General features: G+C 47.7%; 1 protein-coding gene across 1 annotated transcript in view; it reads right to left on the bottom strand.

Moving 5' to 3' along the window:
• Nucleotides 1–23,214, bottom strand: part of TBX19 (T-box transcription factor 19) — a 383,843-nt gene extending 360,629 nt beyond the window's left edge. Inside the window, exon 1 of the mRNA XM_069637357.1 lies at nucleotides 22,888–23,214. Coding sequence (XP_069493458.1) covers nucleotides 22,888–23,081 — 194 coding nt within the window. The 5' untranslated portion in view covers nucleotides 23,082–23,214. The remainder of the gene's footprint in view (nucleotides 1–22,887) is intronic.
• Nucleotides 23,215–23,685: the final 471 nt, after the last annotated feature.

The raw sequence follows: 23,685 nt of genomic DNA, 5'->3' as shown, positions 1-23,685 counted from the left end.
CTGAGGGTAAAGGCTCCTGGGAATCGGGTCTCAACAGGGGGACTACTGTGGCATCAAATGAGTTAGGGGTAGAAACCCCATATCAGTGAGAGGAAAGGGCTGTGTTTGCTTATCAATGCCAGTCACGGTCTGTTCTTGTGAAATAAAGGGTGTGGAGCTCTTCACCAGTGGGAAGGACCTACAATCCACTCCCTGAAACCTGGGCAAAAAACCTTTTTTTACCTCTGTCCGAGACAGCAAATTATTCAAGAACCACCTAGAGGCTTGAGAGTCTGCTTTCCGGGATGTAGTATTTATTGCAATTTCTTTCCTCTGCAAAACTCTACATGATGTTACCTTTCAACCTTCAATAGCGGGGCACTTACTTGGTGCCTGCGAGGTTAAATCAACAAAATCACCCTCTACTTCAACCAGTAGAGATGGTCAGGCGTTTAATTTCCACTGATTCACCAAAACCTTCTCCAACACAGGTGGCTTAGTAGTCTGTGTCTTTGCAGTGGGAGATCTACTACAGGGGGCTGCCATAATTTCATATTTAAAATACCCCACAATTGTGAGGACTCCCCACTGCTTCACCAATGATGGAACTGACCGAAGGGTGGCCGATCAGGGGGGTGGACCCCTTTTTCGTCTGGTTTGTACCCTCCATTTCCATGATCGTGATGGCCGGTGGCTCCTTTGGGCAATTTGCTTTGTCTTTAATCAAACCTTTGGAATTAGCGTTGGGGTTCGCCATGGAAAGCCTGCCATTGTTTAAGTTAATGAAACCTTGCAAAAATAGAAATTCTTTGGCTGCTGCATTGCATGCAGTTTGATATTATCAAATTTAAACAAAAGTGACTGGAGAAGCAAAGAGTTTGTCTTTGTTTCCATCTTTAGGCCTTCATAAATGGAGACCAAAATACAAAGCACCTGATTGATCTCCACCAGAGACTGCTCCCTTGATGAAGTTCCTTCCTTTTTTGACCCAAAAGGTAAGTCCAAGTTTCCAGGAGGACTTTGGATAATGGGGGGGCTAACCAAAAGAAATGAAGAGTCAAAATTTGGTATGTAGCGCTGTCCTGTTACAAGCGACGGGGGGGGAGGGGAGGACAGGCAAATCAGGGATTTTTCATTCCAGCTCACCGGGGTCAACCCCTCCCCTAGATGTTGTGTGAGGTTCGAGATGTTATAAGGCGGGCTAGGGCGCGAAAGAACACACCTACCTGTCCCGCCACTGGTCTGCTTTATCCCAGTTTCTTTACGTGGAAAGTAAGAGGTGATTAATTGAGAAGTTACTTTATCCCTCCAGGCTGGCTCTGCATGGGCCAATTGTAAGCTTGTCAGGATTCCCCCACCCCCAGTTAGTTCCACTTCAGAAGCCGACAGTTCAGTTCCACTAATTAGTACAGAGCTTGTTTCAACGTTTGTCTATGGTGGTAAAGGAAGGTCAATTGCCGTCAACATCTCTCCATCTGTGATTAAGCCCAAGTCTATTGAGGGAGCCATTTTCATGTAATAAAAAACGGACGTCAGGGAAATGCCCCTTAATTTAGGTTCCTCTGCGACACCCTATTTCCTATATAAACCTAGTAACCGACAATAATTGGGTTTGATACCTGACCTTTTGTTTGCCTATTTTATACACTTAATCAACAATTTCTGTGTGTGACCATTTCTATTTTATCTGACAGAATCATCAGATGCCCATCATTCTTATAGGCAAAGCTCCCAGTCTCCGAAGAGAAGGCCCAGACCCATTTGTTTTGCAGATGGCAGATTCTACTTGCATGCATTTACCCCTCCTTTCTTTTGTAGGGTCAACAGTTTACCCATTCCTATGAACCCATAAATCCACCTTTTGCTAGAGTTGACTAGTTGTATATCCCTGTGTGACTCGCCAGAAGCTGTCTTTACTACAGGTGACATGTTGCTTCTCCTTAGTCGAAGACACAGAACGGTTTGTTCCTCTGAGTGACATGTTTTATATCCCTGGGCAAGTGAATCCCATTATCCATTCTCTCTACAGGCAACTGAAAGTATTAATTAATCAATTCTTGATTCCTTATTTTAATTTATTGATTGCATTGTAATTCTGGGTCATTAATTCCCAGCACCTCTGGTAGAATATGTCTTGAGGTTGGCCTAGGCTACCCATGTGTAAGTAAGGGGATATTTGTGGTGGAACGTGGCCAGTCTCTGTCTATGGTTGGTTGAGTACGATCTTGTGACAGCTCAGCTTGAGTAATTAAGCTTGCAGCCACACTGTTTCTTCCTGAGAGGTTCCTAATCCCTGTTTAAATTCCCAAAACCCATCATTCGGTCAGGCGACCAATTTCTCTGTCTCTAGTGAAGCCCCAAAACCCATCCCTCCCATAAGTAACTAGATGATTACTCAGGAGCCACTCTCCAGAATCAAATCTTTCTGTAGATGACTAGCTCATCACCTCTTTGCTAATCATCAGAACCCATTCTTCCAACATAACAATAACTTGTGTTTGTACAACGCTTATTGGCACAATTAAATTTTAATGGCAGGTTCTCTCCTTACAGTATATTCTTTCTACAGGTAGCAGGTTCTTTGCCCAAAGGTGACTCCCCCATTCCCATCCTTCTTATAGTTGACAGGCTCTTTGTCCGTGGGTGAATCCCCAGAACCCCTGTTTCCGGCAAGGGAAAGATTGTTTTTGTCCCCAAGCAAATTCCCATAATCCACCCTTTCTGCAGGGGACGGATTATTTATCCCCTATGAATCCGTAATGCAATCCATCCTTCAGTTAATAAGCCACCCTTTGTTCGTTGGACCTCGCAATATCTCTAAACCCATTATTTCAATGGATAAATGCATGTTGCCCCTCTTCCTATGAGTGAGACAATACCCAGAATTTAACATGTGAAATGTAGTGTTTTGTCCCTGGGACAATGGGTAGTCATTACATTTTTTTGAGGTGAAATGTTGTGTTTTGTCCTGGTGATAAAGCCCAGAATTAATCTGCCCTTATGGGTGAAAGGTAGGCTGTCCATGAGAAAATCTCCAGACCCCACGTACAAGTGATGATTCTCTATCCATAGGCAAACTCCTAGAGTCCATCAATCTTTCTGGTTGTAGTCCATGGTCATTTGTGAATCCCCTTAGCTCATATTTCCTCCATGTAAAACCCCATTTCAAAATCTCATCCTTCCTAAGTGAAAGTCAGTGCTCTCTGAATTACTCCTTCCTATATGTGATAGTTGCTTCATTCCTTCTTGCAAGCTACAACCACTACAATCACTGCATTCAGTTAATTTACTTTGCAACAGTGATTCATATGTAATTTTGCAAAGGGTTGGTGCCAAACTGCTCCAATGCCTAATCCTAAATGTACTTTTGGCAATATTGGTCCCCCTCAACATTTCAACAGTGGTTGCTCCCCTGGCAGGTACCATAGTCAGACCCCCTGAGATATAGAGGCATCAACTCAGAAATGTTGCCTCGTGGAAAAGTAAACCTTGCAGTGCAATTCTATATATTTTACGCAGATAGGTAGCAATTAGAAGTGCAGAATTCCATTGCCGATTTTCTTTTAGTGCCTCCCGGTTGGTTGGATGGAAGCAAGCTTGGACAGAGTGGCGCATCCGTGTAAACGTTGTGTGGGGCGTCGGGAACACAGGCACTGTGGGCATTGACTACATTAGGGGGCAAATAGATCAAATACTATACCGGACACCTGTTTCATGGCAGAAATTGTGCAGCACATCAGGAAATTCAAATGGATGTCTGTTGCAAGCGCAAAATCGCTCTGCGATTGATGACCTTCATAGTCTAATCTCCCTATGCAATGGTGCCCAGAGTGGTGAACATCAGCTTTGATGATTTCTCATGGAATGATGGATGGCAACATAGCCTTCTGATCGCAGGCCCTGTGCAGACAATGCAAGTAGTCAGTGCTTGGTCTGCTAAAGATTTCTTTTTCATACAACAAATTTTCTAAATCACTTCATCATTATTATTTTTCATGCAGGTTGCCCTTTGCTTTCTTTTTTTTAAACTATTCAAGGAACGGCCACGATATCTGCAAAGTCAGTTTTGAATTATCGTGGTGAATGCGTTTTGCTTTAAATTGTCGGATATACTGTTTGTTGTGTATGGTGTATATAACTGGTCAGATAGCGAATTGAGTGCTCGCTTTAACATCCATTCAGAGCCTGCTGAGCAGGTTCGAATCCCAGCAGGGCACACTCAGCCTTTCATCCTTCCGAGGTTGATAAATGAGCACCACGCACCGTGGGAAATAGTAAGCAGCGCCCTGAGGCGCCTGAGGCTTCGTAGCACTCTATAAATGCAAAATAATAATAATGTTGTGTAATATGTGATGAATTAGATATTGCTTTTATTATGTAGTAGTATTTGACACCTTCAATGTAAAAGAGGTGACTATATAGAGGTGACTTTTCTTCTGCATACCGATGCTACGCATGCATATGTATTTGTAATGCGTACGGGGGAGAGGGGGCACATTATCCGCACAGGTCCTGGGCAATTTTGTACCAGTGCTAGGAGTTTTTATCTCCTGCCGGGAGATTTTGAACTAACATTTGCACCGCTGGATCAATCCAAAAAGGACATTTGCATCAACTGGCCCAGTGTAAAAAAAACACATGTGTTTGGTGCAACATTGCCCGGGCAGCAGGGCAAAGTGGCTTGGCATCTGTTGCTATTTCAATACTGAGTTCTACTTTCCGTATCAAAGATTTTTTATTTTTTATTGAGTTATGGTTTACAATTAAAACCTTTCACGATTCCAAACACATTTAGAAAAACACAATGATTTAATTCAAACTAAAATATTGCACATTGTAGTTTAACAAATAAATAATACTGCATTAATAACGCACGTTGAACAATACAAGTTATAAATCTTAAAAGCATGTTAAAACAAAATGATCAGCAGAATCTATAGGTGTAATATCCATTCATCTACTATTGCAAATGCATAAAAAAATGCAAGAAGGATCCTTCAATAAAAAAGACCCGAGGTGAGAAGCCACATCTCTTACAAAAGATAGAAGCGGACAGTAGACTTCGATTGAAGCACTGTAATATTTCCGGCTGTAGTGCACTATTTTCATTACGTCTGGGAGGTCGATGGCGCAGGTTCCAAGGAATCAGGTCAATACCAAAATACTATAGGCACGGGGCCTACCAAATTGTTAAAGAGCAACCATGCCAATTACAGAACCCCAATTCCTGGGCTGGGCAATACCAATCATGTAAACCCAAAAAAAGGTCAGCCAACCAGGGAATATCCCTTAATTGGGAGAAGATCGACTAGTGCAATTGTAAGGGATAGCTGCTTACCCTTCACCAATCTTCCCCAAAAATGTTTGCGGAATAAAGCCGAAGTCGAATTCATGAATCTTTCAAAGTAAAACAATCTTCTGTGCAATAGTTGAGAACAGTCCAAGATCAGGTGGCAAAGCTTTACCAATTTATCTGACAAGCAAAGATTTAAAAGGTGACAATGCCAGATATAGCATGATCACTATTTGAAGCACTGTCGTGGTGCATCTATCTGTTTGCCCAGCTAGCGATGAGTCGGCCTATATTCATGTTGATGCAAAAGAACCCAGCCCGTTCAGGCTTTCCCGGGCGGTGACCTCCTATGTACCAAGTTGAAGGTCCTGAGCACAGTGAAGGCCATTGACGTGCTCTCAGCCACTGCCACTTGCCAAAAAAAGCTCACGTAGGAAAATGCATTAGCTATTTGCACCCCTGTGGAATGCCCAATGTGCCAATAGCAATGTCTTTTACATAAGAGAGTGCAAGCTGCATGTGAAAAAACAACCTCTATTCCTCAGAGGCCACCATAGAAATGGTGGCGGGAACTGCCAGAACCCCTACTCCATTTCCACCGGTGGCCCATGTGGAGAGCGGTGAGGTAGATTAACGGGGGTCACGAAGAGAAGTAAGGAAAGTGGCTATTAGAACAGAATGGTGATTGGCGCTAAGTGGGGGAACAACGATGGAGGCAGTGGTCTAAGTGTACGAAAAGAAGTGTGGGACTATGCTCCCTGCTGGCCTGTCCCGCTCCCCACAAATCCTATCGCCACACCCCCTCCCACGCCCAATCCAATCCCCCAAACAAACACACCTGCTGAGTAAGGGTATGTTCAGTGCAGTGCACTGAAGTCCAAGTTTCAACTTTTCCCCGCACTATGGCCCTTAATCACAGAGCGTTTTCAAATGGAGTTTTGCCATTATAAAACGCTTCTGTGAATTAGGCCCTATTATTTTAAAAGCATTCTGGAATCCTTTCTTTTTAAAATAAAAGTATAAGAACAGTACTACTTATTTATTTAAGTAGAGGAGCACCGCTCCCAACCGCTCCTGCCCACTTCAACCACTGGAGTGAGGTTGGAAGCTAGTGCGCACGCAGAGCTGATCAAATGGCGCGGAACGGTTAGTGCCCCCCTTCTGAGAGGCAGGCCACCCTGTTAGCAATTTGCCATTTGTAGATTTAACAACACTTCACTGTATTTATAATTTGTGCACTTTATGCCTGTGACTTGACACCCATAAAGATGCAGATTGGTGCCATAGCAGCGGGCAAATGGTGCAGTACCGCACCAGCCACAGGAGGCAAGACAGGTGCATTAATTTATGCCACCTTGGACCGAAGTGCCGTTTTGTCACCAGAGGCGTTGCTAGGGAGACTGAGGGGGCTATAGCCCCGGGTCTTTTGGTTGTAGCCCCGGATGGAAGCTCAGGGGCTACAACCAAAAGGCCAGCTAGCCCTGAGTCCCGACAGTCCCGACATTAGTGTAGCCCCGGATCTTTTCCAGACCTATTACCACCCCTGTTTGTCACTGTGCGTCCTTGCATTGGGCCAGATTGAATGGGTGTAGCACCAGAATGTCATGCTCTTGTTGCCGTGTCACCTGGCATTCCACCTAGAATTGCCTTTCCATAACAACATAATGGGTTGCACGTGGTGATGGTGTGCTGCATTCCACCGCCAAGAGTTTAGGAGGAAGTCAGTGGCTCTATGTCTCCCCATTTTCCCTACCCTCTATGAATACAGTGTATATGACAATTATGGAAGCTGGGCGTGTTGTTGTGACTTCTCAATGCATTGTAGGGAGTGTGGAATTAAAGCAGAGGTCCTGTGGTGATCCACAGAAGCTGATGGGAATTGATATATGTTTAGGAACATGGTGGAACTGGCAGGAAGGAACTATTGTTTTTGGATGTAGGGGTGAGGATGTGGGCATGTGGGAGAGACTGGCAACATTTTATGGCAAACATACTTACACTTGGCAGAATAGAGAACTGGCCTCCAATAAGGAAAACAATTGTGAGTGCACAAGCATGACCTGAGATCTAGCAATTATGCCTTGCGAAATGTGCTCAAATTCTCATATATGCATCCTCAGATTAACTTGCGTGAGTGTGAGTTTCTGTAGATTTGGCTCTGACTTGCAAGAAATGGCTGAAGGAAGGAAGGAAGGAAGGCTAGCCCACTTACTATTTTACTCCATCCATGACTCACAACAGGGATGTGACCCAACAGTGTGGCCACCTAGGCCAGCAGGGCTTGTGGGGACTGAAAGTTCTTACCAGTGCATGCAGGCAGCCCACAGGCGTTAACAAACACTGCTGTGTGCTGTAGTCCTCGAGTGCGAATGAAGCCTTGCACCCGCCCAAATTGTAAATGTCCCTTGCTCTTTAAAAATCTGTAGAACATGCCCCTTCAAGCCCATTTTTTGCAATTTCAATTTCCATGAAAGCGAAATGGACCAGCATTCCTTTGGCGGAGTATCAATTACTGTGCCCACCAGGAAGCCTCAAAACATTGTACAAAACAAAAGCAATTCAAAACACATAGGACCTGATTTACAAAAGCGCCTCTTGATCCTACTCTAAAAGTAGCTTTACAAAGGAAACACCGGACGTAAAACAAGCACTGGCAAAGACAACAGTTTTGGTGTTTACTGCTGTTCTTTGCATTTTGCATTGATAGGCACCAGGGTGCAAGGAGGAGAGTGCAAAGATTCAAAGGAGGATGCAACAAGGGGCGCCAGTGTGCTAGAGAATGAGAAGGAATGAGAATTGAGCAAGGGAGGAAACGATTGAGAGAGGGTTCCATCGATGATTAGCAAGGGGAAATAGCAGCTAGTAAGGTTGAGAGTGAAAGGGTAAGAAATAAAGCGAGAGTGTGAGAGGAAGAATGAGAGGGGGTAGACCGTGGATGTGTGGATGGTTTTTAGTGCGAAAGAGTGGGGGTAGAGAGAGTGGGTTGGGGTGAGTGTGGGTAGAGAGAGTGGAGGTAGGGCGGTTGGTGGGGTAGAGAGAGTGGAACTATGGTGGATGGGTGGGTGGGGTTAGAGAGAGTAGAGGTAAGGTGTGTGGGACAGAGAGAGTGGAGGTAAGGTGGGTGGGGGAAGGGTGGTTGTGTGGGGGTTGAGAGTGGGGATTTGGTGGGTGGATGGGATAGAGAGAGTGGAGGGTGGGTGGGGTAGAGAGAATGGGGTAGGGTGGGTGGGAATAGAGGGAGGGGTAGAGAGGGGTTAATATAGCTCAGTGGCAATGCACTCGTCTTGGAAGCAAAACGACACAGAGCAACACAGGTGCAAATCCCGGGTCCGCGCCTAGAAACCTCTTAGGTATTAAACGCATTGTAGCAAAAAATGTTAATAATAATATTAGAGAGAGTGGGGGTAGGGTGGATGGGGTTAGAGAGAATGGGGGTACTGGGAGAGAGTGGGGCTAGGATAGGGTGGGGGTGGAGAGAGTGGGACTCAGGTAGGGTGTGAGGGGTAGAGAGAGTGAGGGTGGGTGGGTGGGGGAAGAAAGTGTGGGTATGGTGAGTGGGATAGAGAGAGTGAGGGTGGGTGGGTTGGGATTGAGGAAGTTGGTATAGGGTGGGTGGGGTAGAGACAGTGGGGTAGGGATGGTGGGGCAAGAGAGGGTGGGGTTGGTAGACAGGGAGAGGTTACGGTAGGTGTGGTAGAGAGAGCGGGGATTGTGTGTGTAAGGGTAGATAAGGTGGGACTTGGGTGTGTGGAGAGGGTAGAGTGAGAGGTTTGGGGTATGGTGGGTGGGGTTAGAGAGTGTGGGAATGGGGTGGGTGACATTTATTGGTTGGGGCAAAAAAATGAAGAACAAAGCTGCCTCGGGAGGACTTGTCAGAAATGAGCTCAAAATATCCCAAACAAAACCCAACCAGCACACGTAATAGGGGTGAGCTGGATGAAGAGCGAGTGCTTGTGGGGGGTTGAGAGAGTGAGCATTGGGTGGGTGGGTTTTTGTAAAAAGGCAGCCTCAGGAGGACAAAAAAAAACAGACTGACCGAGTAACTCAAATATAGCTCAATTGTCTGTGAAAATAGCCCAAAAAAGCCCAATATCAAATAACTGCACAGCTGGGAAATGGAAAGTCCAGCACCTGACTTGCTTCTTACAAAGCCGCTGATTGGAGCATATATGGTTAGGGAACTTCGCATTGGGTAGTACATCAGAGGAGTTTGAAAAAAGAGATTGGCGTGATTTTTGCACTTTCGTGCCATGGCATTGCCCGTTGTTATGCCAACCAGATATTCTCAGTTCAGAACCACCATTCCCTCTCTCTATCTTCTATAACAATTGTTTCGACAATTTTGTGGTTCAAGCGCAACACAAATTCATCAAAACAAAAAAAATGGGTTTTGAACGAATGAGGAACAGAAACGTTTATGTGCATTTTAAAGTAGGAGGCAGAGCATTCCAAACCTCAGGCACCTTGAGAAGGTACCATCCCACGGTGTCATGACACAGCGAAACACACCAATTCTTCTGAGACCTGTAGGCTGTAAATAGCGCCTTCTGAAACACTGCCCTGGATGGTAAATAAAGTGTTCTTTGTCTGAGCAGATCGCGCCTATCCTTTGAGATCTACGTGCCTCACTACGACCCAGGCGGTAAGTTACCGCCTGGGTTGTACCCTTACCACCATGGTGTAAACTACATTTACACCATGGTGGATGGCGGATTTACTGCCCCATTCCAAGGTGAGTGGGGCGGTAAATCCCCATTCCCCATTTTACTCTTCCCCATTCCCATTTTTGCCCCATGGGGCATAATGGGAGTGGGGAAGGCGCTAATTACGCCACCCTAAATTACGGTGGCGTAATTACCACCATGGTCCCTTAGCGCCATGGATTTTAACGCCTGCAAAAAGCAGGCGTTAAAATCACCATGGCGCTAAGGGAGCTTGTAATCAGGCGTTAAGGGTCGGCGCCGTTTACGCCTGATTGGTAATGAGAAGTCTGTGTATGGTACACGTCCCTCAAACTTTGTACAAAGTTGAAAATACATTGCAGTTGTTCTCTGAAAACCTATAGATTTTTTGTGAGCCGTAAAGGCAGCTTTGTCTAAGGTGCATTTTTATGGTCCAACTGCATTGTTACAAAAAATTACAAATTGAGTAAATGCCGCCGGCCATTTAAACATCGCAAGCGGCATTTACAATGGATTAACAGTTGAACGCTTGAACATTTTTGTGGCAGAGAGGATGGGGTGATGTAAACAGCAATTCCGTTTCGTGTCCCCTATCTGTCATGCAAATGAATGAAAATGTAGGCACGGGTAAAAGTCATGCCTGAAGGTTTTACGCATGCATTGCCTCATACTTTTTACTCTACTCAACAATGAACATGACTCCCTGAATGCCCAGAGCTAACAGTGCCCAGCATCAAGCACTGCGCAGCTTGTGCCTGAATGTAAAGGATGTTTTCAGCTTGTGCTCTTGAGTGTTCTTGAGTGGCAGGGAGGGGTTACATGGCATTAATGTGTTGGCAGGTCACACTCCCTGGCCTTCCCTGCATCCTTCTGGAACCCACAATCCTTATATCATTATTTCTGGCTGGCTCAAAGTTAGCCAACTTGCCTTCATTCAAATGGCAATTTAAGTCAAGCAGATTGTCAGAGATTCAAGGGCTGTCTCCAGCATGGAGACATAAATGAGTGTCATTGGTACATGGATGGCATTGGAAGACATACCTCGGCATCGTAGCACCAAGATGCCCAACATACACATTGCCAACAGAGAGGACTGGTCCGAGCCTTAGGGGATACCATAAAGGGCAGGAGCCATCAGTTGCAAGTAAGATCCAATGCTTATATTACAGGCCCTGAAATGTTGGAATTAAAACATCAATTCAAAGGATAGGCCCCCTGGTCCCAGGAAAATTCCAGAGGTAGACCAACAACCCTCCAAAGCCCCCTGACAGGTTCAACATGACAAGATCTGTTATGTTGAACCTGTCCATGACCATCAGCAAGTCTCCAGCCAGCCCTGGCTCCCTGGCTGCCTCCTGCTTCTGGTCCTGCACCCTCCTGGCCCCCATCACTGGAACACCTTGCCTCCTGAAACGAATGCCATACCCTCAATGCAATATCATCCTGAAGAGGAAGCTCCTAGCCCGGGAAGGACCCTAGAGAAGAAACGGCTGCATCAACCCTCCCCCATTAGGCCTGAGCCTGCCCTAGGCTGCACGTAACATGGTAAATAGTGTCAGTATAGTACACCTGCCTTTAATAGCTCTCATTTATGAAGGTGCTGACCCCTCTCAATGTGACCACTCCCGCCTTAAACCAGCAGGTCTTGAAAGGTCTTCCTTAACCATGCGCTAGGAATGCAAAGCGCCCAGCAGTGCGGCTGCTTTGGCTGACGTATGCCCTTTTGCGAAGTGTTTCTTGTTGAAGGACAATGTTGCCTACATAAATAACCAATAAAATGCAAAAACTGTGAAGTTGGACTGAAAGACATCAACGAAATATCTTCTCTTTATAAAGAAAGATCTGTGATAAGGTGCTAGGACAAGCGCAACCACATTAAGGGATGTCTTTTCCAGGATGTGCCGAGCGGGTCCTTTCTCATAGATGCGGTGTTCACGGCCATCAAAAGTGAGGTATTGATCTTCGTCAGAGAGGTGACCTCTACAGCACAGGTCTCCCGGCCTAAGGGGCCTAGATCACACCCAGCTCTTGCTTGTTTAATGGAGCGCAAGCTCCACTCTCTTATGCCACAAATCTCTTCCTCTCCAAATGTGCAATGCACTGCTGCGTATGGCAATGCACTGCTGCGAATTCGAACACAAGTGCAATTCTTGGTAATTGTGGCCCCACATATTGCAGCGGGCCATGAAAGGGGCGAAGGAGACCAGATGTTCCCTGTGCAGGAGCAAGGGTTTCCGGGTACAGGTGTTTAATTTGGGATCTTGGACTAGGGGAAAGTGTAAGCGAGGACATATAACTTCATACGAGTTCTGACTTCTTAAAAGCCGACCTCACCAGAAAGACAGTCCACAGGGCAGCATAGGGTCGGAGGGGGCAATGTGGAAAAACTCAACGGTCCATGCACAATGTTCAGTTCCGGAAGGCAACCTTCGTCTGTCTGCCACTTTAGAGACCTGTGTGGCCCAGAACGAATGTTCTCCTTAGGTACTCGGGGTAATTCTGCGCCGCTGTGGATTGCATCCAGGAGAGCACGTGTTTACAATGGGGGTGCGCTGCTCTCAAGCACTAATCACCACAGACTGCTTTTGCCACTGCGAGGCCAGGTCTTTGGGAGATGGCTGCATTATTCTATACGGACCTGGAGGTCTTAGTTACTGGTCTACTGTCCAGTCGAGGGCAGCAGCATAGCAATCTGTGGACCGTGCTGCTACCAGGGTGCATTATTTCTATATAGTGGCATTTAAAAGGACCTCTGTACCTGCTGTGCCCAGGTATTGGGCCTTCCTTGCAAGCTGAGTTTGGCATTGAACCCGCATTATTTGCCCAAAACAGCCTCAGAGAATGTATATGTGTCATACTGGCAAACATTTTGTGGCATAAATTCCTCCCTACGCACTCATTGAAATTAAAACTTAAGTGCAACTTTTTTTACGTACAACAAACGTTTATCAGAGCATTTCTGAAAAATATTCATAGTTGACAGCCTTTAGCATTGTCTACCCAAAACCATCTTATAAATCTGCATGGAATGGGATACAACGGCCATGTTCAGCACACTACAACACTTCACACAAGGCGTGGCTTACTTGAGATTCTGGGGTACACACACAGCTCTAATACTACAACGCTCCGCACAATGCGTGTCTTGCTTGAGCTGCGGGGGTACACACACAGCTCTAATACTACAACGCTTCACACAATGCGTGGCTTGCTTGAGCAGCGGGGTACACACACAGCTCTAACACTACAACGCTTCACACAATGTGTGGCTTGCATGAGCTGCGGGGGTACACACAGCTCTAATACTACAATGCTTCGCACAATGCATGGCTTGCTTGAGCTGCGGGGGTACACACACAGCTCTAACACTACGACGCTTCGCACAATGCATGTTTGCTTTAGCTGCAGGGGTGCACACCAGCTCTAACACTACATCGCTTCGCACAATGCATGGCTTGCTTGCGCTGCGGGGGTAAACACACAGCTCTAACACTACAATGGTTCACACAATGCGTGGTTTGCTTGAGCTGTGGGGGTCCAGACCAGTTCTAACACTACAACACTTCGTACAATGCGTGGGTTGCTTGAGCTGTGGGGGTACACACACAGCTCTAACAGTACAACGCTTCGCACAATGCGTGGCTTGCTTGAGCTGTGGGGGTACACACACACAGCTCTAACACTACAATGTTTCACACAATGCGTGGCTTGGTTGAGCTGTGGGGGTACACACACAGCTCTAACACTACAACGCTTCGCACGATGCATGGCTTGCTTGAGCTGCGGGGATAAACACAGCTCTAACACTGCAACGCTTCGCACAATGCGTGGCTTGCTTGAGCTGCAGTGGCACACACAGCTCTAACACGAAATGCTTTGCATGATGCATGGCTTTTTTGAGCTGCGGGGTACACACACAGCTCTAACACTGCAGCGCTTCGCACAATGCGTGGCTTGCTTGAGCTGCAGGGGCACACACAGCTCTAATACTACAACGCTTCACACAATGCGTGGCTTGCTTGAGCAGCAGGGGTACACACACAGCTCTAACAATACAACGCTTCACACAATGCGTGGCTTGCTTGAGCTGCGGGGGTACACACACAGCTCTAATACTACAACGCTTCGCACAATGCGTGTCTTGCTTGAGCTGCGGGGGTACACACACAGCTCTAATACTACAACGCTTCGCATAATGCACGGCTTGCTTGAACTGCGGGGGTACACACACAGCTCTAATACTACAACGCTTCACACAATGCATGGCTTGCTTGAGCAGCGGGGTACACACACAGCTCTAACACTACAACGCTTCACACAATGTGTGGCTTGCATGAGCTGCGGGGGTACACACAGCTCTAATACTACGATGCTTCGCACAATGCATGGCTTGCTTGAGCTGCAGGGGCACACACAGCTCTAATACAACAACGCTTCACACAATGCGTGGCTTGCTTGAGCAGCGGGGGTACACACACAGCTCTAACACTACAACGCTTCACACAATGCGTGGCTTGCTTGAGCTGCGGGGGTACACACACAGCTCTAATACTACAACGCTTCGCACAATGCGTGTCTTGCTTGAGCTGCGGGGGTACACACACAGCTCTAATACTACAACGCTTCGCACAATGCATGGCTTGCTTGAGCTGCGGGGGTACACACACAGCTCTAATACTACAACGCTTCACACAATGCGTGGCCTGCTTGAGCAGCGGAGTACACACACAGCTCTAACACTACAAGGCTTCACACAATGTGTGGCTTGCATGAGCTGCGGGGGAACACACAGCTCTAATACTACAATGCTTCGCACAATGCATGGCTTGCTTGAGCTGCGGGGGTACACACACAGCTCTAACACTACAATGGTTCACACAATGCGTGGCTTGCTTGAGCTGTGGGGGTCCACACACAGTTCTAGCACTACAACACTTCGCACAATGCGTGGGTTGCTTGAGCTGTGGGGGTACACACACAGCTCTAACAGTACAACGGTTCACACAATGCGTGGCTTGCTTGAGCTGTGGGGGTCCACACACAGTTCTAGCACTACAACACTTCGCACAATGCGTGGGTTGCTTGAGCTGTGGGGGTACACACACCTCTCTAACACTACAGCACTTTGCACGATGCGTGGCTTGCTTGAGCTGCGGGGTACACACACAGCTCTAACATTACAGTACTTTGCACAATGCGTGGCTTGCTTGAGCTGCGGGGGTACACACACAGCTCTAACACTACAGCGCTTCGCCAATGCGTGGCTTGATTGAGCTGCAGGGGTACACACACATCTCTAACTCTACAGCGCTTTGCACAATACATGGCTTGCTTGAGCTGTGGGGGTACACACACAGCTCTAACACTACAGCGCTTCGCCAATGCATGGCTTGATTGAGCTTCAGGGGTACACACACATCTCTAACTCTACAGCGCTTTGCACGATACATGGCTTGCTTGAGCTGTGGGGGTACACATGCAGCTCTAATACTACAACGCTTCGCACAATGCATGGCTTGCTTGAGCTGCGGGGGTACACACAGCTCTAATCCTACAACGCTTCACACAATGCATGGCTTGCTTGAGCTGCCGGGGTACACACAGTTCTCATACTACAACGCTTCGCACAATGTGTGGCTTGCATATGCACTTTTGCGAAGTGTTTCTTGTTGAAGGATAATGTTGCCTACATAAATAATCAATAAATAATCAATAAAATGCAAAAGCTCTAAAGTTGGACTGAAAGACATCAACGAAATATCTTCTCTTTATAAAGAAAGATCTGTGATAAGGTACTAGGACAAGCGCAACCACCTTAGGGATGTCTTCTCCAGGATGTGCCGAGCAGGTCCTTTCTCATAGATGGGGGGGGTTCAGGGCCATCAAAAGCGAGGTATTGATCTTCGCCAGAGGGGTGACCTCTACAGCACAGGTCTCCCGGCCTAAGGGGCCTAGATCACACCCAGCTCTTGCTTTTTTAATGGAGCGGTAAGTTCCACTCTCTTATGCCACAAATCTCTTCCTCTCCAAATATGCAATGCACTGCTGCGTATGGCAATGCACTGCTGCGTATGGCAATGCACTGCTGCGTATGGCGCCGTACTGCTGAGTATGGCAATGCACTGCTGCGTATGGCACCGTACTGCTGCGTATGGCAATGCACTGCTGCGAATTCGAGCACAAGTGCAATTCTTGGTAATTGTGGCCCCACATATTGCAGCGGGCCATGAAAGGGGTGACAGAGACCAGATGTTCCCTGTGCAGGAGCAAGGGTTTCCGGGTACAGGTGTTTAATTTGGGGTCTTGGACTAGGGGAAAGAGTAGAGGGGGAGCCGAAGTGTAAGCGAGGACATATAACTTCATACGAGTTCTGACTTCTCCCCCCCCTCCCGCCCCCCTGAAGCCGACCTCACCAGAAAGACAGTCCACAGGGCAGCATAGGGTGCGAGGGGGCAATGTGGAGAAACGCAACGGTCCATGCACAATGTTCAGTTCCGGAAGGCAACCTTCGTCTGTCTGCCACTTTAGAGACCTGTGTGGCCCAGAACGAATGTTCTCCTTAGGTACTCGGGGTAATTCAGCGCCGCTGTGGATTGCAACCAGGAGAGCACATGTTTACAATGGGGGTGCGCTGCTCTCAAGCACTAGGCACCACAGACTGCTTTTGCCACTGCGAGGCCAGGTCTTTGGGAGATGGCTGCATTGTTCTATACGGACCTGGAGGTCTTAGTTACTGGTCTACTGTCCAGTCGAGGGCAGCAGCATAGCAATCTGTGGACGGTGCTGCTACCAGGGTGCATTATTTCTATATAGTGGCATTTAAAAGGACCTCTGTACCTGCTGTGCCCAGGTATTGGGCCTTCCTTGCAAGCTGAGTATGGCATTGGACCCGCATCATTTGCCCTAAACAGCCTCAGAGAATGTATATGTGTCATACTGGCAAACATTTTGTGACATAAATTCCTCCCTACGCACTCATTGAAATTAAAACTTAAGCGCAACTTTTTTTACGTACAGCAAACGTTTATCCGAGCATTTCTGAAAAATATTCATAGTTGACAGCCTTTAGCATTGTCTACCCAAAACCATCTTATAAATCTGCATGGAATGGTATACAACGGCCATGTGCAGCACACTACAATACTTCACACAAGGCGTGGCTTACTTGAGATTCGGGGGTACACACACTTCTAACACTGCAACACTTCACACAATGCGTGGCTTACTTGAGCTGCGGGGGTACACACACAGCTCTAATACAACAACACTTCGCACAATGCGTGTCTTGCTTGAGCTGCAGGGGTACACACATAGCTCTAATACTACGGTGCTTTGCACAATGGGTGGCTTGCTTGAGCTGCGGGGGTACACACACAGCTCTAACACTACAACTCTTCGCACAATGCGTGGCTTGCTTGAGTTGTCGGGGTACACACACAGCTGTAACAGAGCAGCGCTTCGCACAATGCATGGTTTGCTTGAGCTGCGGGGGTACACACACAGCTCTAACACTGCAGCGCTTCGCACAATGCGTGGCTTGCTTGAGCTGCAGGGGCACATACAGCTCTAATACTACAATGCTTCACACAATGCGTGGCTTGCTTGAGCAGCGGGGGTACACACACAGCTCGAACACTACAATGCTTCACGCAATACGTGGCTTGCTTGAGCTGCGGGGGTACACACACAGCTCTAATACTACAATGGTTCGCACAATGCGTGTCTTGCTTGAGCTCCGGGGGTACACACATAGCTCTAATACTACGATGCTTTGCACAATGGGTGGCTTGCTTGAGCTGCGGGGGTACACACACAGCTCTAACACTACAACTCTTCGCACAATGCGTGGCTTGCTTGAGTTGTCGGGGTACACACAGCTGTAACAGAGCAGCGCTTCGCACAATGCATGGCTTGCTTGAGCTGTGGGGTACACACACAGCTCTAATACTACAATGCTTCGCACAATGCATGGCTTGCTTGATCTGCAGGGGTACACACACAGCTCTAACACTATGATGCTTCGCACAATGCATGCTTGCTTTAGATGCCGGGGTGCACATCAGCTCTAACACTACATCGCTTCGCACAATGCATGGCTTGCTTGTGCTGCGGGGGTAAACACACAGCTCTAACACTACAATGGTTCACACAATGCGTGGCTTGCTTGAGCTGTGGGAGTCCACACACAGTTCTAACACTACAACACTTCGCACAATGCGTGGCTTGCTTGAGCAGCGGGGTACACACACAGCTCTAACACTACAACGCTTCACACAATGTGTGGCTTGCATGAGCTGCGGGGGTACACACAGCTCTAATACTACAATGCTTCGCACAATGCATGGCTTGCTTGATCTGCGGGGGTACACACACAGCTCTAATACTACGATGCTTCGCACAATGCATGCTTGCTTTAGATGCCGGGGTGCACACCAGCTCTAACACTACATCGCTTCGCACAATGCATGGCTTGCTTGTGCTACGGGGGAAAACACACAGCTCTAACACTACAATGGTTCACACAATGCGTGGCTTGCTTGAGCTGTGGGAGTCCACACACAGTTCTAACACTACAACACTTCGCACAATGCGTGGCTTGCTTGAGCTGTGGGGGTACACACACAGCTCTAACACTACAACGCTTCGCACAATGCGTGCCTTGCTTGAGCTGCGGGGATACACACACAGCTCTAACACTGCAGCGCTTCGCACAATGCGTGGCTTGCTTGAGCTGTGGTGCCACACACAGCTCTAACACGAAATGCTTTGCATGATACATGGCTTGTTTGAGCTGCGGGGTACACACACAGCTCTAATACTACAGCCCTTCGCATGATCCATGGCTTGCATGAGCTGCGGGGGTACACACACATCTCTAACACTACAGCGCTTTGCACTATGCATAGCTTGCTTGAGCTGCAGGGGTACACACACAGCTCTAACACTACAGCGCTTCGCACGATGCATGGCTTGCTTGAGCTGCGGGGGTACACGTACATCTCTAACACTACAGCGCTTCGCACAATGCGTGGCTTGCTTGAGCTGTGGGGGTACACACAGCTCTAACACTGCAGCGCTTCACACAATGCGTGGCTTGCTTCAGCTGTGGGGGTACACACACAGCTCTAATACTACAACGCTTTGCACGATGCGTGGCTTGCTTGAGCTGCGGGGGCACACAAAGCTCTAACACTAAACGCTTCACAACAAAGCGTGCCTTGTTTGAGCTGCGGCGGTACACACACAGCTCTAACACTGCAGGGCTTCGCACAATGCGTGGCTTGCTTGAGCTGCGGGGGCACACACAGCTCTAACACTAAACCCTTCGCACGATGCATGGCTTTCTTAAGCTGCAGGAGTACACACACAGCTTTAACACTACAGCGATTCGCACAATGCGTGGCTGCTTGAGCTGCGGGGGTACACACAGAGCTCTAATACTGCAATGCTTTGCACAATGCGTGGTTTGCTTGAGCTGCTGGGGTACACACACAGCTCTAACAAAGCAGTGCTACACACAATGCGTGGCTTGCTTGTGCTGCGGAGGCACACACAGCTCTAACACTTAATGCTTTGCGCGATGCGTGGCTTGTTTGAACTGCGGGGGTACACACACAGCTCTAACACTGTAGCGCTTCACACAATGCGTGGCTTGCTTGAGCTGCGGGGGTACACACACATCTCTAACACTACAGCACTTTGCACAATACGTGGCTTGCTTGAGGTGCGGGGTTACACACACAGCTCTAACACTACAGCACTTCACACGATGCATGGCTTGTTTGATCTGCGGTGGTACACACACATCTCTAACACTACAGCGCTTTTTGCACGATGCGTGGCTTGCTTGAGCTGCGGGGGTACACACACATCTCTAACACTACAGCGCTTTGTGCGAAGCGTGGCTTCTTTGAGCTGCGGTGGTACACACACATCTCTAACACTACAGCACTTTGCATGATAAGTGGCTTGCTTGAGCTGCGGGGGTACACACACAGCTCTAACATTACAGCACTTTGCACAATGCGTGGCTTGCTTGAGCTGCGGGGGTACACACACAGCTCTAACACTACAGCCCTTCGCCAATGCGTGGCTTGATTGAGCTGCAGGGATACACACACATCTCTCTACAGCGCTTAGCACGATACATGGCTTGCTTGAGCTGCGCGGGTACACACACAGCTCTAACACTACAGCGCTTCGCACAATGTGTGGCTTGATTGAGCTGCAGGGGTACACACACAGCTCTAATACTACAACGCTTCGCACAATGCATGACTTGCTTGAGCTGCGGGGGTACACACAGCTCTAATCCTACAACGCTTCACACAATGCATGGCTTGCTTGAGCTGCCGGGGTACACACACAGCTCTTATACTACAACGCTTCGCACAATGTGTGGCTTGCTTGAGCTGCAGGGGTACACACACATCTCTAACTCTACAGCACTTTGCACGATACATGGCTTGCTTGAGCTGCGGGGGTACACACACAGCTCTAACACTACAGCCCTTCGCACAATGTGTGGCTTGCTTGAGCTGCAGGGGTACACACACAGCTCTAATACTACAACGCTTTGCACATTGCGTGGCTTGCTTGAGCAGCGGGGGCACACACAGCTCTAACACTAAACGCTTCACACGATGCGTAACTTGTTTGAGCTGCGGGGGTGCACACACAGCTCTAACACTAAACACTTTGCACAATGTGTGGCTTGTTTGAGCTGCAGGGGTACACATACAGCTCTAACACTAAACGCTTTGCACGATACGTGGCTTGCTTGAGCTGTGGGGGTACACACACAGCTCTAACACTACAGTGCTTTGCACAATGCGTGGCTTGCTTGAGCTGCGGGGTCACACACAGCTCTAACACTAAACGCTTTGCACAATGCATGGCTTGTTTGAGCTGCGGGGGTACACACACAGCACTAACCCTAAACACTTCACACAATGCATGGCTTGCTTGAGCTGCGGGGGTACACACATCTCTAGCACTACAGCGCTTTGTGCGATGCGTGGCTTGCTTGAGCTGCGGGGGTACACATACAGCTCCAACACTACAGCGTTTTGCACAATGCGTGGCTTGCTTGAGCTGCGGGGGTACACATACAGCTCTAACACTACAGCGTTTTGCACAATGCGTGGCTTGCTTGAGCTGCGGGGGTACACACATCTCTAACACTACAGCGCTTCGCACGATGCGTGGCTTGCTTGAGCTACGGGGTACACACACAGCTCTAACACTACATCACTTCGCACAATGAGTGGCTTGCTTGGGCTGCGGGGGTACACACACATTTCTAACACTACAGCACTTCGCACGATGCGTGGCTTGTTTCAGCTGCGGGTGTACACACACATCTCTAACACTACAGCGCTCTGCACGATGCGTGGCTTGTTTGAGTTGCACAGTAGCATTTTCATTCACCGAAAACGTACCATCGTCCATAAAAGCAAATAAGTGTCCACAATCTTCGATCTTGGGAAGTAAAGCAGTACTTTCCTCCACGTATTCAGAAGTCACTGCTCCCTTGGGTCCACTCTACAAATCTCGGTCTGTCTCTTTCTTTCTGTCTGTCTGGTTATCTGTATGACTGTGTATCTGTCTATATATCTGTCTGTCTGTCTGTCTGTCTATCTAGTTATCTATCCATCCAGCCATACATCTTCCTCTCTTTTTATGTATGTATGCATGCATGTATGTATGTATGTACGTATGTATGTTTTTATCTACCTGTGTACCTATCAATCCATCCATGCGTCATTCTCTCGGGCTTTTTATATATAATGCGTGTATGTATGTTTCTATGTATTGCTCTGTCTGTGCCACCCTTTCTCTCTGAAGCTGTCTCTTTTTCTGTTCATCTCCCAGCCTGCCTACTTGTCTGCCGTACTATTCTGTCTGCGCGTCTGTCTAGCTATCTGCCCCTCTTTGTGTTTGTTTATAAACATGCTGCGTTCAGTGCACGATGCACACGCACACCTAAGAGGCGGCAGCACTGGTTCTGTCACAATGGTGATCTTCATTCAAAATGAAAAGGCTTAGTCGCTGTTCTTTGCAGTACTTTTCATAAATTAGGTTCCGATAATGCGCTTTTGCGCTGCGCCTAAGCATCGCCGCAGTAGCTAAGTGTGTGCAGTGTTGTGAAGTGACTTCTCCTAACTACTATGCCTTTCCCCCAAGTTATGTGTGTCTTTCTAAATGATCACTTTCCGCGGCTCAGGCAGGGCACGCGTTTTTAGCCGGGGCATCGACACTGTAAGTTCGATGAAATGCCTCGTGCTGTATGTAACAGATTGTGTTGCATTGACTGATAACATGCGAGGAGTTACAATGAAATCGCTTCTGGCGCCGTTCAGACTGCTTCTGAGCTCAGCAGCATTACACGACCCATGGCAGGAGGACTGAAGTCCACTAAGAGGAACCGCACTCAGCATGGCTTAGGATTTTTAGACTGGGCTAACACGGATGCAATCCTCTCTTGGGACCCAGAATTGACTGCGTCATGTTCCAACTGTCCTGCTCGCATGCATGAACTTTTGCGGCCTCCTTTGAATTCCACTAAGTCTGCAAAAACTAGAGCACATATTTTACATTTCACAATTTTAGACACCCACCAGTTTCTTAAATATTATAATGTAAACCCAAAAGCTGCCTAACAAGAAGCACCTTGTAGAAAAAGTATAACCGGTTGAAAGAATTGAAGGAAGAGTGTAAATTAAGAGGTGACCAAATCGTGAATAAACCCAACATTAATCTAATTCATTGTATGCCCAGTTTCAATGCAATTAGCCGACAGGTTTTGTTGTTAGGGGCACTGCACACTGCTCTCATAAGTCATTTTGAAAGTCAATGCATGTATTCAAGGCTTTGCTGAACCTTGGCTTAAATATTCATCGCGCCGCGCCGTTGCCATATGAGCGCGCTCACCTTCCATTCTTGGTGACAATCATTTCATTTGTCACTTCTTTGAATTTGTGCCACAGCTCGGCGTCCTCGAGGGTGACCTGCAGCTGCTTCTCTGTGGGGTCGCCTTTTTCCCTCCCAGCCTGGAGCTCGTTCTTCACGACATTGAGCAGTCGCGACACGGCGCAGTCGGCGTCCTTGCAGTCGGCATCAGTCATGGTGACTTAGAGGATACCCTCAAACTTCTACACAAAACTGTGAACAAGCCAAAACTAAACATAAGAGGATGCAAATGGGAGTCGCCCAAAGCATTGGTCTCCCATCACTGATGTGTGTCCTGCCTCTGGTTCACCTGCCGGGGTCCAATAACCTGACACCAGTCCTTAAAAGGCTTGAAAAGGCTTGCGCAACCAGGATTCAATCCTCGTTATTTGGAGAGTCAGGTGGGAGACGGGTTGGCGTTCGGATTGGTTCGCTTATAAATAGTAGGCATTTAGGGAAAGCACTCCACTCCATTCATAATTGCCAAGCTTTAGCTTTTGATGCTTGAGAGCTCCCATTTGGACATCCGAGGGCCACTTTCTATTGCAGGATTCCTAATTGCAGTTTTCGTCAATGGCATTTGTTTATGCAAGTCTGAAACAAAATTAAATTGTGCACATTTACGTAAAAAATAATAATAGCGAAGGCACAATTAAAGTAAGCTTGTTGTACGCAGTTGCGAATTGCATGGTGTCTTAGAATTTGCATTTCACCCTTTCCTGAGTCCTTGGGTCTGTTGACATACTGTAGACCTGTAGCACTCTGCCTGGCCTTATGACC

The sequence above is a fragment of the Ambystoma mexicanum genome, chromosome 7p, assembly GCF_040938575.1.
Source record: "Ambystoma mexicanum isolate Mex_15411 chromosome 7p, UKY_AmexF1_1, whole genome shotgun sequence".
NCBI classification, from domain to species: Eukaryota; Metazoa; Chordata; class Amphibia; order Caudata; family Ambystomatidae; genus Ambystoma; species Ambystoma mexicanum.
This window is presented reverse-complemented; position numbering and strand designations above follow the sequence as displayed.